Source organism: Pelobates fuscus, chromosome 13, assembly GCF_036172605.1.
Source record: "Pelobates fuscus isolate aPelFus1 chromosome 13, aPelFus1.pri, whole genome shotgun sequence".
NCBI lineage: Eukaryota > Metazoa > Chordata > Amphibia > Anura > Pelobatidae > Pelobates > Pelobates fuscus.
This window is the reverse complement of record NC_086329.1, coordinates 24960689-24973974: the sequence shown is the minus strand read 5'-3', so window position 1 is coordinate 24973974 and position 13286 is coordinate 24960689. Positions and strand designations below refer to the sequence as shown.

General features: G+C 40.4%; 1 protein-coding gene across 1 annotated transcript in view; it reads right to left on the bottom strand.

Annotated features, from left to right (window-relative positions):
- Positions 1-654: 654 nt before the first annotated feature.
- Positions 655-13286, bottom strand: part of MBIP (MAP3K12 binding inhibitory protein 1) — a 29559-nt gene continuing 16927 nt past the window's right edge. Inside the window, exons 4-9 of the mRNA XM_063440198.1 lie at positions 10844-10940; positions 9760-9825; positions 7824-7976; positions 6395-6492; positions 3908-3946; positions 655-2069 (exon numbers count right to left, since the gene is read on the bottom strand). Coding sequence (XP_063296268.1) covers positions 1962-2069; positions 3908-3946; positions 6395-6492; positions 7824-7976; positions 9760-9825; positions 10844-10940 — 561 coding nt within the window. The 3' untranslated portion in view covers positions 655-1961. The remainder of the gene's footprint in view (positions 2070-3907; positions 3947-6394; positions 6493-7823; positions 7977-9759; positions 9826-10843; positions 10941-13286) is intronic.

Genomic DNA, 13286 nt, shown 5'->3' with positions numbered 1-13286 from the left:
AACGTCTTGCCAGGGGATCTGGCAAAACTGAATTAGGAATACCACACAGCCAGAATGCTTCTTTATGAAATAGTCTCAGTTTACTTGGTGCGCTTAGTAAACAAAGTGCTGGAATAAAATGTGATTTGTAAGTTGGTCCATCACCATCATAGTATTGTAACCTTGTGAAGGGGAAGATCAACCATGAAATCAGCCATAAGCAATAATAGGGGTAGGCAACCTTCTGTATTCCAGATGCTGTGGCCTACATTTCCCTTGGTGCTTTGCAAGCACTATGGCTGTTAGAGCATTATGGGAGATGTAGTTCACAATATCTAGTTCGCCGAATGTTGCCTTCCTCCAGGTCTAGAGGGCTCTGTTAGGGGCTGCTTTAGTCACTTCCCCCTGACGTACACCCACAATAAGTCTTTGTAATGTCTTCCTGTCCACACAGGAAGGGGAAAGACTCATGCTTTTGTACAAAGCTGGGATCTAAAACTTATCTGGCCCATAAACCTCTTGACATTAGCTAGAACTATTTGATTCAGTTATTACGTATAGATTTATATAAAACTGTCTATCGTGTGTTCTTTGTGGCTTTTTAAAATAGTTTTTTTAATTGTACTGTTCTCAAAACTTGTACAGGATCAGATAACAACAACAACGGTCTTAATACATGTACATTCTTTTTATTAATGATTTATTTTAATTTTTAACATGGTTTTGAAAAATACGTGCAAAAACATACCTTACCCTAACCATTAAGCATCTAATGATATATAAAACATGGAATGTCTAGCCTTCATGGTTTCCATAGCAGGTCTAAAACTTACAAAGCTTTACAAGATACAAACAAAGCAGGGAAACTAGAACACGTGGTATAAATTCATGGATTCACATATTGGAGACAATATAAGCACCACAGCCTATTGTAGTGATTACGGTACTAGGAAGCAGACCTGGTTTTGTGACTTCGACCTTTAACTTTTTCACCTGTGCTTCGCCGTCCTTTTTACTGATTATATACTGATTATACAGGGGAAAGCAGCTTTCCCCAGTGAGTAGTCCCAGCACATCCTTATGAAGCAATGTCCCTTTATTTAGGTTCCAAAAGTGTACAAGTGTAACATTTAAATGCAGCAGTCTTCATTAAACTTGATAAAGACTATTGCAACAGTCAAAATGTAGTCTTTGTTTACCTAAATAGAGGGACACTGCTTCATAAGGATGTGCTGGAATTTGTTTTATTACTTCTGAATGTTTACAAGTCTGGGCGTACCCGGATTCCTTCCACAACTGGTAGGTGCTGTTTAGTTTTAGTGTTTCCAAGTATGTTATCAGCACAAACATGCACAGCTTCGGCATTAGTGGCTATAGGGGTAAAAACCAAGAGCTGTAGGTTAACAAAAATGTGAGGACTTCAAGGATTGCTTTAGAGCACTAAGCTGTTTGGAGTCCTTGCAACCTTTATATGAGTAATGACAGCACCTTCTTTCTAGACTAATTTGTCATCCCTCTAGTGAGAGGACAGATTACATACGACACAGTTCACCGTTATATGGAATAAAAAATGGCAGTAAAGATAGAGGACAACTTCAGTTACAGCTCAAGAAACAATGAAAAGTAAAGGCTATAGACATGATGAAGAGAGAAAGACAAAGGATATTTTAATACTGCACTAGTTATACCTCATACCAGGGTTCTCCATCAACCATGGCCTCAAGCTGCTTTTCTCACTGTCAGTGATTACAATTTCCTTGCTCTGTAACTAGCATGAGACGGCCAAGAATGATTGCTAGTCTAGTTATAGCAGGAAAGCCATAGATTGATCGTCCTTTAGTTCAATGGTTGGTATCAATATATAACTTGACTTGTTATATTGAAGCACAGACATAATAAAGTACTTATAATAACAATCTGAATTGTTTAACCAGATTTTTATATCTGAGCTATTGCCTATCAAACAAGATTTGTTGCAATGGTCATGAGGGTATACTGTGTGCTTCTGAGCCGATTCCTCTTTTGCTCTTCTGCAGTAAAGAATGCCTCAATGCATTAATCTTCTGATCAAGTTCTGACAAGGAATAATTCTGAAAAAATGGAATATGACAGCTACTTAGTAGTATTCTTCAACAACAATAGCTTAGTACAATCATGTAAAACAGTATGTGCAAGAGGTTCTTAAGCTCTGGGATTGGACCCAAAAGCCCTATGCCTCACTGGGGCACTGAGAATAAGCACTTATTTGCTCTACTTGTGAGAATATGTGAAGTCTACTACGTAAAAGGACACTATAGTCGCCAGAACAACTACAGCTTAAAGGACCACTCTAGGCACCCAGACCACTTCAGCTTAATGAAGTGGTCTGGGTGCCAGGTCCAGCTAGGGTTAACCCATTTTTTTTATTAATGGGTTAAGCCTTCCCCCTAATCCTCTAGTGGCTGTCTCATTGACAGCCGCTAGAGGCACTTGCGTGATTCTCACTGTGAAAATCACGCAAGCGTCCATAGGAAAGCATTCTAAATACGCGCGCAGCTCTTGCCGCGCGTGCGCATTCAGACGACGGGGCGGAGAGGAGGCGGAGAGCTCCCCGCCCAGCGCTGGAAAAAGGTAAGTTTTAACCCTTTTCCCCTTTCCAGAGCCGGGCGGGAGGGGGTCCCTGAGGGTGGGGGCACCCTCAGGGCACTCTAGTGCAAGGAAAACGAGTGTTTTCGTGGCACTAGAGTGGTCCTTTAATGTAGTTTTTCTGGTGGGTAGAGCATGTCCCTGCAGGCTTTTTAACCCCTTAAGGACACATGACACGTGTCACATGTCATGATTGCCTTTTATTCCAGAAGTTTGGTCCTTAAGTTGTTAAAGTGAACATAACTCCTCAGATGGCCACTAGAGGTGCTTCCTGGTTCAGTACTGCACAGTGTACAGGACTGACGTTCAGTATCTCCACGCTCTACATGGAGATGCTGAACTTTCCCCAAAGAAATGCATTGTTTCGATACATCTGTATGAGGAGATGCGGGTTGGCCCCAGCCATTCCAATGCTTTTCCTATGGAAAGCACTGGATTGGCTGAGATAATCAATTCTGATAATGTCAATCAAGGAGGCTGGTTGATGTCAGGGCCAGAGTTGGCAGAACTACATGGTTTTCTTACCTTTTAAGGAGGGGGAGGGGGGGGGGGGAGCGAGCAAGTCACATAAATGCTTGTGTTCCTGACCCTATAGTATTGGTTGAACTATATTGCAAAGTTACATACACATGTGTATAGATTGGTTTGGATGATTAGTCTACATCGTGGACTGGGTTATCAGTTATTCCTTTTTTTTTCAACCCAAAATGATTTTTCTATTTTTACTGCTTCTGTTTTCCTCAATTTTTGTGCTTGTCACAGATTGTCTAACGATCACAATTTAGTAAATAAAGTCGCGAAGGCCCATCCTTCACATTGACTAACTCTATTTCACAGTAACAGAGTTGTATGTTATAAAGGCAGGGATGTGCTCAAGACGTTTTTTTAGTTTGTGTACGTTTTTTCACATTTGTTCCCTATTTATTTTAAGTGAACAGCGTGGCTCTGAAATCAAACTAGATTATGCAGTACACCAGCGTTAGAAATAAACCAGCATTGAGAAGGAGTTCTCTGCTCCACCCACGGTAGATCCTTGCTAACAAGGATCTCAAAGACCAATACAATGCATCTCTATGAGAAGCCTTCACTTCTGCTTTGTCTAATAACATACAGATTCTGAGATTACATTTCAATCTCATTTGCACTCACAATATGTCCTGTATGCTAATATTTAAATTACCATTTAGTATTTCTTATGTTTTTCTAAATTAAAAAAAAAAAAAAAAAAAGATTCTGTAAAAATAATTTGAAAACCTAAAATCACAAATTACATAATTAAGCAGAAATTGAAGTTAGTCCTTACCTGTGCTGTCTGAGACTTTTTCCTTTTATTAGGGACATCCTATAAAAAAAACAAAAAAAACCACAATCAATGTTTGAATATTCTATTTATCCTTAACACTTCAGAGTTTTGCATCTTTGCCATAACTTTTGGAAACAATCTAATAAATGATATTACACAACACATTAGTGGACTGAAGGGGTATTCACGTCAGTGAGAATTGTCAGAATTCAAAGTAAATTTCAAATTTAAGGCCAAAGTAGCCAGACAGGAAACATAGCTACTATCATACTAATTGAGGGAATTGGTTTGTGTCATCCTACAGCCTTGTTGCTTTAGAGGACCACTCCATCCCTATAAAACACTTAATTCTGCACTTTTATAATTAAACAGCCAGGTAGGTTTCTAAAGGCTTTCTAACGGACGTGACAAGTGTGCTCTACTTAAGCGCACCTGAGTAGACCTCTATCCAGAACTCTGGTGGAGGGAGCATGTCAGAAGATGCATGCATTCACTGGAGGTATATCTACTAAATAGTCATTTTGTTTTTGCCCATTTGGGGAGGGGAGTGTTCCATTAAGAGCACTGATCTTGTATACATTTTTATTTTGTACCAAGAGGTCACTTTACACATATTCTTTCCATGTTAGGGCTTCACTTACCGATAGCATTGCCTAGAATATATAACTGGTCTCATTCACAAACACAAATAACCACGCACAGCTTAAAGGGAAACTATGCTAGGATACACAATTGTATTCTTAGCACTATAAAGCTCCCCCCCACTGCGCCAAATCCCTTAATTTACTAGCCTGAATCCAGAGCCGATGTCAGTCAGCACTGGGTCAGAACCACCTCCGCCTACATCAGCTGGCAGGGGTGGGGGAGACCTAACGCGCCAGCAGGGCAAGCTCCGCAATCGCATTAGGATAACTCCATATAAAAGCATTTCACCAATGCTTTCATATGGGGTTTTAACAGATGTCCTCATCTACAGGGTGAGGACATCCAGCATCAGCTAGGCGACTCGGAAGCGCTTCTACAAATGAATCCCTAACCGATGCATGGCAGAATCATGTAATCCTTCCCTTAAGGACCCATGATGGAATAACTGTGTCATGCAGTATTTTACTAATGGGAACCCCAGGTATAACTCGATACCCAGGGCTCACCTCTGTTACCTGGGGACAGAATTAGTGGATTGTTGCTCTGACTGCCGTGCTTAAAGTGAGTGCTGTATAGAGACATTTAAATGGGTTGTGAGCTGGGTTAAATACCTGTAGCTTCCCTCTGTCAGATGGGTCAGTTTTTAAGGCCCCAGCCTGATTAATAAGTTGTATGCAGCACTAACAAACAGCCCTTTAAATCTATTGAGAACACTGCAGGTGAGCAATCGCGCTCAGCTATGATGATTCTCTGTGTAAAGCCTGTGTTTGGGAGATGCCAACACCAATCAAAATGTATTTAGCGTGATAGTGTTAAGTATAACAGGTATCTGCCTGTCATATTAAAAACAGCCAGTAGATGGTGGCAACATACCGCTCTGTACGGTTTTCGCTTAGCGTGCACTTTGCTAATAACCTTACTGATATTAGCAGAGGGATTCCCTTAGGATTAGGGTTCAGATTAGGGATAACAAGTGAATACCTATGCTGAAATCAGCAGTGGAAATCATTCCAACAATATTTCCAGGGTTAGGATTAAGGTTCCGGTTAGGAGTTGGGTGATGTTAAAGATTAGGGTTTTGGATTAAGGATATTACTTTTTATCACAATTATAAATATTGTTGTACAGTTAAGCTAATTTTATTACAGTGGAACACACGATATTAACAAAATAAACCCTACTTTGTCTTATGTTTTAAAGAGAAATAGATCAGAAATGAAGAAGAGAAGAACAGATTCTGAAAGAGAGGAGCAAACTACAGAACCAAGGTAACAAGAAAACTGGGGACAGCCACGACTAAATATTGTAAACAAGAAGAAAAAAAAAAGTAAAAAAAAAAAATATTAATGGTAATTATTTTTCCCCTCAATAAATGTGGTATTTGCAAAGAACAAAGGAAAGCCAAATCCATCTAATATAAATAGTTGTGGTTTGTAATTCCCCTTCTTCTGTTGTTGCAGTGTGCTTATACAGAACCAATTGACATGGTAAACTGTACCCGTGGCTCTTTAGCAATACTGATTTGCTGCTGTTCTAATAAAGTATTTTTAAAAAACGTTCTTTAAGAATGGAGTGTCACTGATTTTTTTTTTATAAATGCTTTCATTTACTTTGAGAATAATATGCAATTTTAGAATACACAATCATATTATAAAAGATCACATTGCTCAATGTGCAGATTCTTACGAGGCTCAAATTCATCACAAGCAACACCAACTAACAATTTCTTCTCTAAGAGCCGCAAGAAATGGAACATCACGTCCCGACAGTTTGTCTCTGAAAATGATTACAGTTTACTGATAAAAAGGAGGCAACAGCATATATAATATATACGTTACTCACCATAGACTGAAAGTACTCTGGTGAAATGCCTTCTAACTCCAGGATTTTGTCCTCTAGCTTTTTAATCCTCTGATAAATATCTGTTGGCACTGGACCCCCTAAAATAAAAAGATAACATGAAACTCTACGTATAAATAACTTAACTTGTAATCGTATAATAGTATCAGTCAAGTAAAGGATCACTCCACGCACACGCACTCTTGGCTTTCCACTACTTCTCAATGAGAAGCAGGAAGGCAGATGGAGCTAACGGAAGAGGAAAAAGCCAAGGAGGGGTTTCTGCCACCAAATATAAAAGTTTTATAAACGGTCACAAATGTGAGAGGCTTCACCAAACTGAAGTGCTTTATTTGTGTGAAGGCAATTGTTTTATGGTGTTAAACTAGTATCTAGTGGATAATGATCATGCAGTTTTTACAATACTTTATAGCAATTTACCACATACCACTTGTGTTAGGAAACATGGCTGCTGTAATCTAGCTTAAAGTATCGCTAATTACCGATTATTCTATATTGCTCAAAAAAGTATCACTTATTACGGATTATTCAAAGTACTTCTGATTTCAGTGTTTTGTCCAACATGTACCTTCTTACCAAATGTATCTCAAACAGATTGTGATACACCGCCTGGATCCCTTATATTTATTTTATTTAAAGCAGAACTCGTTGCTATGCTTGCATGATCTCATGTTGTACGGACGAGGAAGGACAAGAGGATGTGATACGGCATCATATCTTCCATGTACTCCAGTCTGAATATAAGCTGCTCTGCATCTGAAGCACACAGTCAGCCCACTCCCATATAATAACCAGGGAAGCAGCCAAACAAAAGGGTGATTAAGATTTGGGTTTAGATTTACCTCAACCCCAAATGTTCTTCTAGCCCTAAATAAAATGCTAAATATAACCTTAACGAGTTCTTGAATGAAAGTGTTCATATGTAATTTATCAGAAATATATGATATAGTTTATTTCTTAAAACCTAAACCCTGTATTGGCGCTGGAGAGGAGGTTTAAGTGTATACCCACCTACCTCGCATCCCCTCTTCTAAAAGACATGCCTTACTTGGGAACTCTTTTCCCTCCCGGATGCTGAGATGCAGGCTTTATTGCAGCTATTCCATGGCATCTGTCAATCTTTTACTCTAATCCCTCTACATTTTGTCCTTTGCTCCTAGAGTATATGAAAATTTGCCAAGCAGACCGAAAATCCCAAAATACTGCTTTTATATTTGGTGGGGATATGTTATGCTTTTCAGAAGTTTCCTATAATTTTTAGTCTTATTAGCGGTGTCTAGAGAAGATATTGTGCACAAAATGGCTCCTGGTCATATGAGAAAAACAAGTAACAGTGTTACCGTTTTGAATGTTAAAACCATACTCTACATCTCAAAAGATTTGAAGAATGCTGGTCTGTTAAATACATTACCAGGCTTTAATCGTAGGTGGCATTCAATATTCTGAAGTCTTTCATCCACAGCTTGATTACTGCATTCATGCTGAAGTGGATTCGTTCTTGAGCTGGAACCTGTTGTACCATCGTTTCTGGTTTGAGGTCCGTATGTATTTACAACCCTGGAGACTTAGAGAAGATCAAGAACCAGATTTACTTTCATATTCTTGTAGTGGGGACAACATTTTTAGCTGTTCATATGTCAATTTCAGGTAATAGAAAAGAGGTCCAAGCACTCCAATAGCTTCGGGCACATTTATTAGAACACTAGCAACACGGCAGTGTTTCAAGCTTGACGAAGACCCAATCTTGGGTTGAAACGTTGCCGTGTTCCTTTTGTTCTAATAAATGTGATTGAAGCTCTTCTCTTTTACCAGTATTTCAAATTGTTGGGATTGTGCTGGCCCCCTTGGCTTATGTGGATTGAGTGTGGTTCCTATTGGTATATTGTAATACATGTCAATTTCAGTCATCAATTTTATAAATAAAGTCATTACTGCCTCTTATTAGAATATCCACACATTAAATAACACTTGCAGGGATTACTTGCTTAAATGTACATTTTTGAGAATCCAATTCAGATCTTAAGCCAAAATAACAAAACAAAAGAAACTTGAGGAACATTCCCAATTCTTGAGATTTTGGCCTAAACAAATCACTCTGAATGCGGGCCACAGCTTTCTTTTAACATTGGAAATGTATGGTGATGTCCACGTGATTTAAAGATAAAACATACAATAAAAGAAAATGCTATACTGTCTCCTCGGACTTTCACCAGGTATTATTAACCTTCTCTCTTTTTGGTGGGAAGGATTCCAATTTCTCGGTGGCCACAATGCAGGATCTTTTGCCCGAGGAAAAAAGTTCTCTCCTAACGTGCAGCTAACATGGAACATATTCTGTGTTTTTTGAGAATGTGAACAGGCAGACATACACTATTCTGCTTTTTAATATTTACAGTTTTTTTTATTTCTCTATTGCAGCCATTATGATGTCAATGTGCATTTAAAGGGACACTCCATGCAACCAGACCACTTCTGCCCATTGGAGTGGTCTGGGTGCCAACTCCCATCACCCTTAACCCTGCCACTGTAATTATTGCAGTTTTTATAAACTGCAATAATTACCTTGCAGGGTTAAGTCCTCCTCTAATGGCTGTCTATCAGACAGCCACTAGAGGGACTTCCGGCTTCTTAGAACACAAAAAGTTTTTTAAAACGACGCTGGACATCCTCACGCTATGCATGAGGACCTCCAGCGTCGTCGGACTCCCCATAGGAAAGCATTGAATAATGCTTTCCTATGGGGAGGTATAATGTGCGTGTGGCCATTGCCACGCATGCGCATTGGGTCTCCCCCACCGGCTGACTTCAGTAGGGGAGGAGCATGGGCAAAGCCTGACCTAACGCTGAGGGACATCAGCGCTGGATTCAGGAAAGTTACTGAAGGGGTTTTAACTCCTTCAGCAACATGGGATGGGGGGTGGGCACTGCAGGATTCTGGAGAGTCCCTTTAAGCACTGCATCAAAGCCTTTATGTTTCACAGACATAAACCACTTATTTTATGTTCTTTAAACATATTACTCTTATAATATGTTTAAGATAAGAACACAATTAAGGGGACATAGAGTTTAAAGATCAATATTCTATCATATATGTTGTAGATACATGCAGTAGTCTCCAAGCAGACTTGCCAAAGACTGTTGGGAGTTTAACAAAGCTTAAACACACGCTACTATCCAGACCAGAAAACAAAGCTGAGAATACAGCTTGTGCTTTAAGATACAAACTGGAACTGCGGCGTGAACAAAAGACTTTTCTTGTTACCATGGTTTGGTGTCCGCTCATCGCCTGCCACATTTTTGTCTATTCAACAAGCTAAATTAAGAAAAAGTTGACACTATTCAAATACCTTTAATGTGACTCTTGAATCCAGGGTATGGGGTAAAAACTGCATCTGTTCTGGCACAGCTGTTCTCTGTAGAGATGTTTAATACAAGAGTAATTTATATTTCTAAGGTTCGAACAATAAAAATAATGACTACAATTACTTCTACGGCACATTAGCATTGTAGCAGAGTGTAACATTGCTAATGATACACTTTCAGGTAAGTAAATCTTAGAGAGTTTGCTGCCACATCACACAAATGGAACCGCATAGAATAATGCAAAGGGAAGTACATATATTTGTACAGACTAAGACTACTGTAATGTAATTCCATACTACAAACAGCTCAAAGGGAAAAAAAATAAAAAAAACTCAATTAACACACATTTAGTTCAGGTTATTCCTATTTAACCCCTTAAAAATACAGCTTAAGAAGCAAAAGGCCAGCATGACGGAAAATTTCCACCATGTGTGTTTAAGGAGTTAATAGAAACAAAAGTGAATTCAGATGCCACTAGAATATAGTGTAAGACAAGGAAGGAAAAGCCACTTTCACGTTGCTACTGCAGCAAACACCTTTTTACGTGCAATCATTAGACTATTACTGTAATAGATAGTGAGTGGGTGCTGCGGACTGCATCTATCTGCATTATTCAGGTGCTATCATTCAAATCCTGGACAGAAACTAACAGAAAGCATCGAACACAGTACATGTTTTCCCAATTAAGTCTAACGCACTGCATATTAATATCTGTTTCTCGAAGGAAAAAAAACGAAGAAAAAAGTTACGTATTACTTTGAAACCTAATTATAAATCCTAAATACAGCATCAATGTATGAACCTGTGCCTCTAGCAAATGTACTCACATAAACTATTGTTGCTGTTAATTGCTACATGCTTAGACGTAATATAACCTTTATTACAATCTCTACACAAATCCAAGTTAAACACTGTATAAATGAAAGGTAAGCAGGTCTTCTATAAATAATTTAACCTAACTTACTATTCTATACAGCATGAATCCAAGTAAAAGAGACTGAGAGCACAGATTTCTACCCGTGTCTGACAGATCTAGCTGAGTAATGGCGCAAGTCTAACTGCATTTACCTTGATTACAATCAATAACATTGCAGAACTCCCGGACGTTGTTTTCATTGATCTCTGCTTGCTTTCTCTCGATGAATGCCAATATTCTTCTGTCGATCTACAGGGAATAAGAACAGCAAGTGGAATGGAGTGAGAGGAGGGGGGAGTACAAAACTTCACACAGCATGGAATCTTCCATCTAGTTTAGAAACTTGCCTTTCATTTCAAACACTTAAAAATAAAACTAAGACAGGGTATAGAAGATCGTTGTGCAGATACCAATGTAAACAGAACTCACGATCAAACATTTTTTTTTTAAAGCACATCTGAATAAGAAATGTAGATCAGTGTGCACACACCTTATACAAACACCGCAAGACTGTCAATGAAATTAATGTCAGGAAGTTTTCTGTAAAATCGTTCTGAAAATAAATTTAAAAAGTCACATATTGTGTTGGAATTTCAGTGAAATTCCAGCACAATCAAAATGGATCATAAGATAAAAGTAGTAGCATGCAGATATTTTTGAAAAATGTGTCTAAAAGCAGAGCTTGCTCTAACTTCATGCATCTTGCATTACCCATTAGCTGTAACTTTAATGCCAATGGGAACAAAGAACTTCTCACACAATGTACAACACATAACATCTTGTTGTGCATGTGCAAGGAAAATTCACAAAAGGTTCCTGCAGTCCCTTGGGATCTACCCTATTTTGTCACTTGCTCATGCGATAAATAGTAAATATGATACAGCATGTCGGACAGCGGAAGAATATAAATATGTCGTGTTATTAATAGGCAGTGTTTGGCACTCCGGCTGTAGTGAACAACACACACAACTCTCCACCTTTTTCTCAGCTTTAAAATCCGCGGTCATAAGGTACGTATGGAGGGGGGAGAGGGCGAGACTTCGACACGACCTACTCTGTCTCCCAAGACACCGTGGCGGCCTAGCATTGCCTGACTTCAGGAAGTACCACCAAGCCACGGCCTTGCAGCGTATAATTGAATGGCATGCAGTACCTCAGCGAAAGCAATGGGTTTCATTGACACGGAACGACCCAGACACCCCCGTGCAACCAACTATCTGGGGAAAGGGTACTAGAAAAACAATGAGGACGGCCGGGGAGGGAATACTGGAGCAAACGCTATATACATGGAATTCCATGAGAGAGGCCCCCCACATCTCACCTACGCCTAGCCCGATGCTTTCCATCACACACAACAAGGGAATAGGGGGCGGATTCCCGCAAACGACGTGGCCATCTGTGGAAGGACGTGACTACATACCCATACACACAATCCTACAAAACGGGTCGATACGACCCCTGGACACCCTCCTGGAAGGACAACCCCAGACGTCGTTGGCAACGCTCCGTTACCTACAGGTGAGGCATTACCACGATAGTATGCGGGACAAAGAACGCTTACATAGGGCACGCACGTGGTTTGAGGACTGCTGCGAGAGGAACACCATCATGGACAATGCTATTTCCATACTTTACCAGCACCTCCTGACAGGACATCTGACAACGAATACAACGTTTCGCAGACAATGGGAGGAACGGTTGGAAACTACCTTTACCCCACAACAATGGGACAAGGCACTCCTGTGGCAACACAAGAGCTCGGTCAGCTCACAATATCAAGAAACCAACTACAAGCTGATAACCTCCTGGTACAGGACCCCAGTCCTATTACACAGAGTCTTCCCAACTGTTGCTCCAACGTGCTGGAGATGTCAGAGGTCTAGAGGGACGATGATGCATATTTGGTGGGAGTGCAGCAAAATAACTCCGTTCTGGAATCTGATCAAACATCGAATAACAGATATTCTAGGCGACCTACCGGATTGGTCGGCCGCTTTAGCCCTCTTACATATTTCACAGATGTCGCTGTCCTCCTATAAAAAGTCTATCCTTCGACATCTTTTGAACGCGGCTAAGTCGCTCATCCCGTTATACTGGAAACGGACGGAGGTGCCTAGCGAAGAGGAATGGATCCGCAAAGTGGAGGACATCCAGGGTGCAGAGGCACTGCAGGCATCCCTACAGGACAGAGGCAGCAAACATGCCGAGCGGTGGTATCCATGGTTTGCCTTTGTATCACGTAATTCACGGGGCTAGGTCGGTGAACCGATGACACGCGCGGGGATGCTGGACATCCCGTGGTGAGGCCAATGTATGCTCCCCGACGCTAACCCCCCACCATCATCCTCCATACGACTGACGAACCCCTGCTTCCCCCCCACACTCTCTCCCCTGACTGCCTCTCCACACAACCGTTATTGAACGGCTGACCGACTGACTAGACCTTAACACGCACATTCGATCAACACCGAGGGCTCTGAACATACATACTCAAACGACCCTGGAACCACCCTACAATAGACAGGAGGCCACCCACACACACTCATAGGACACTCTAGCCTGTAACCATATACTCCATTGGGGTAGAAACTGAGA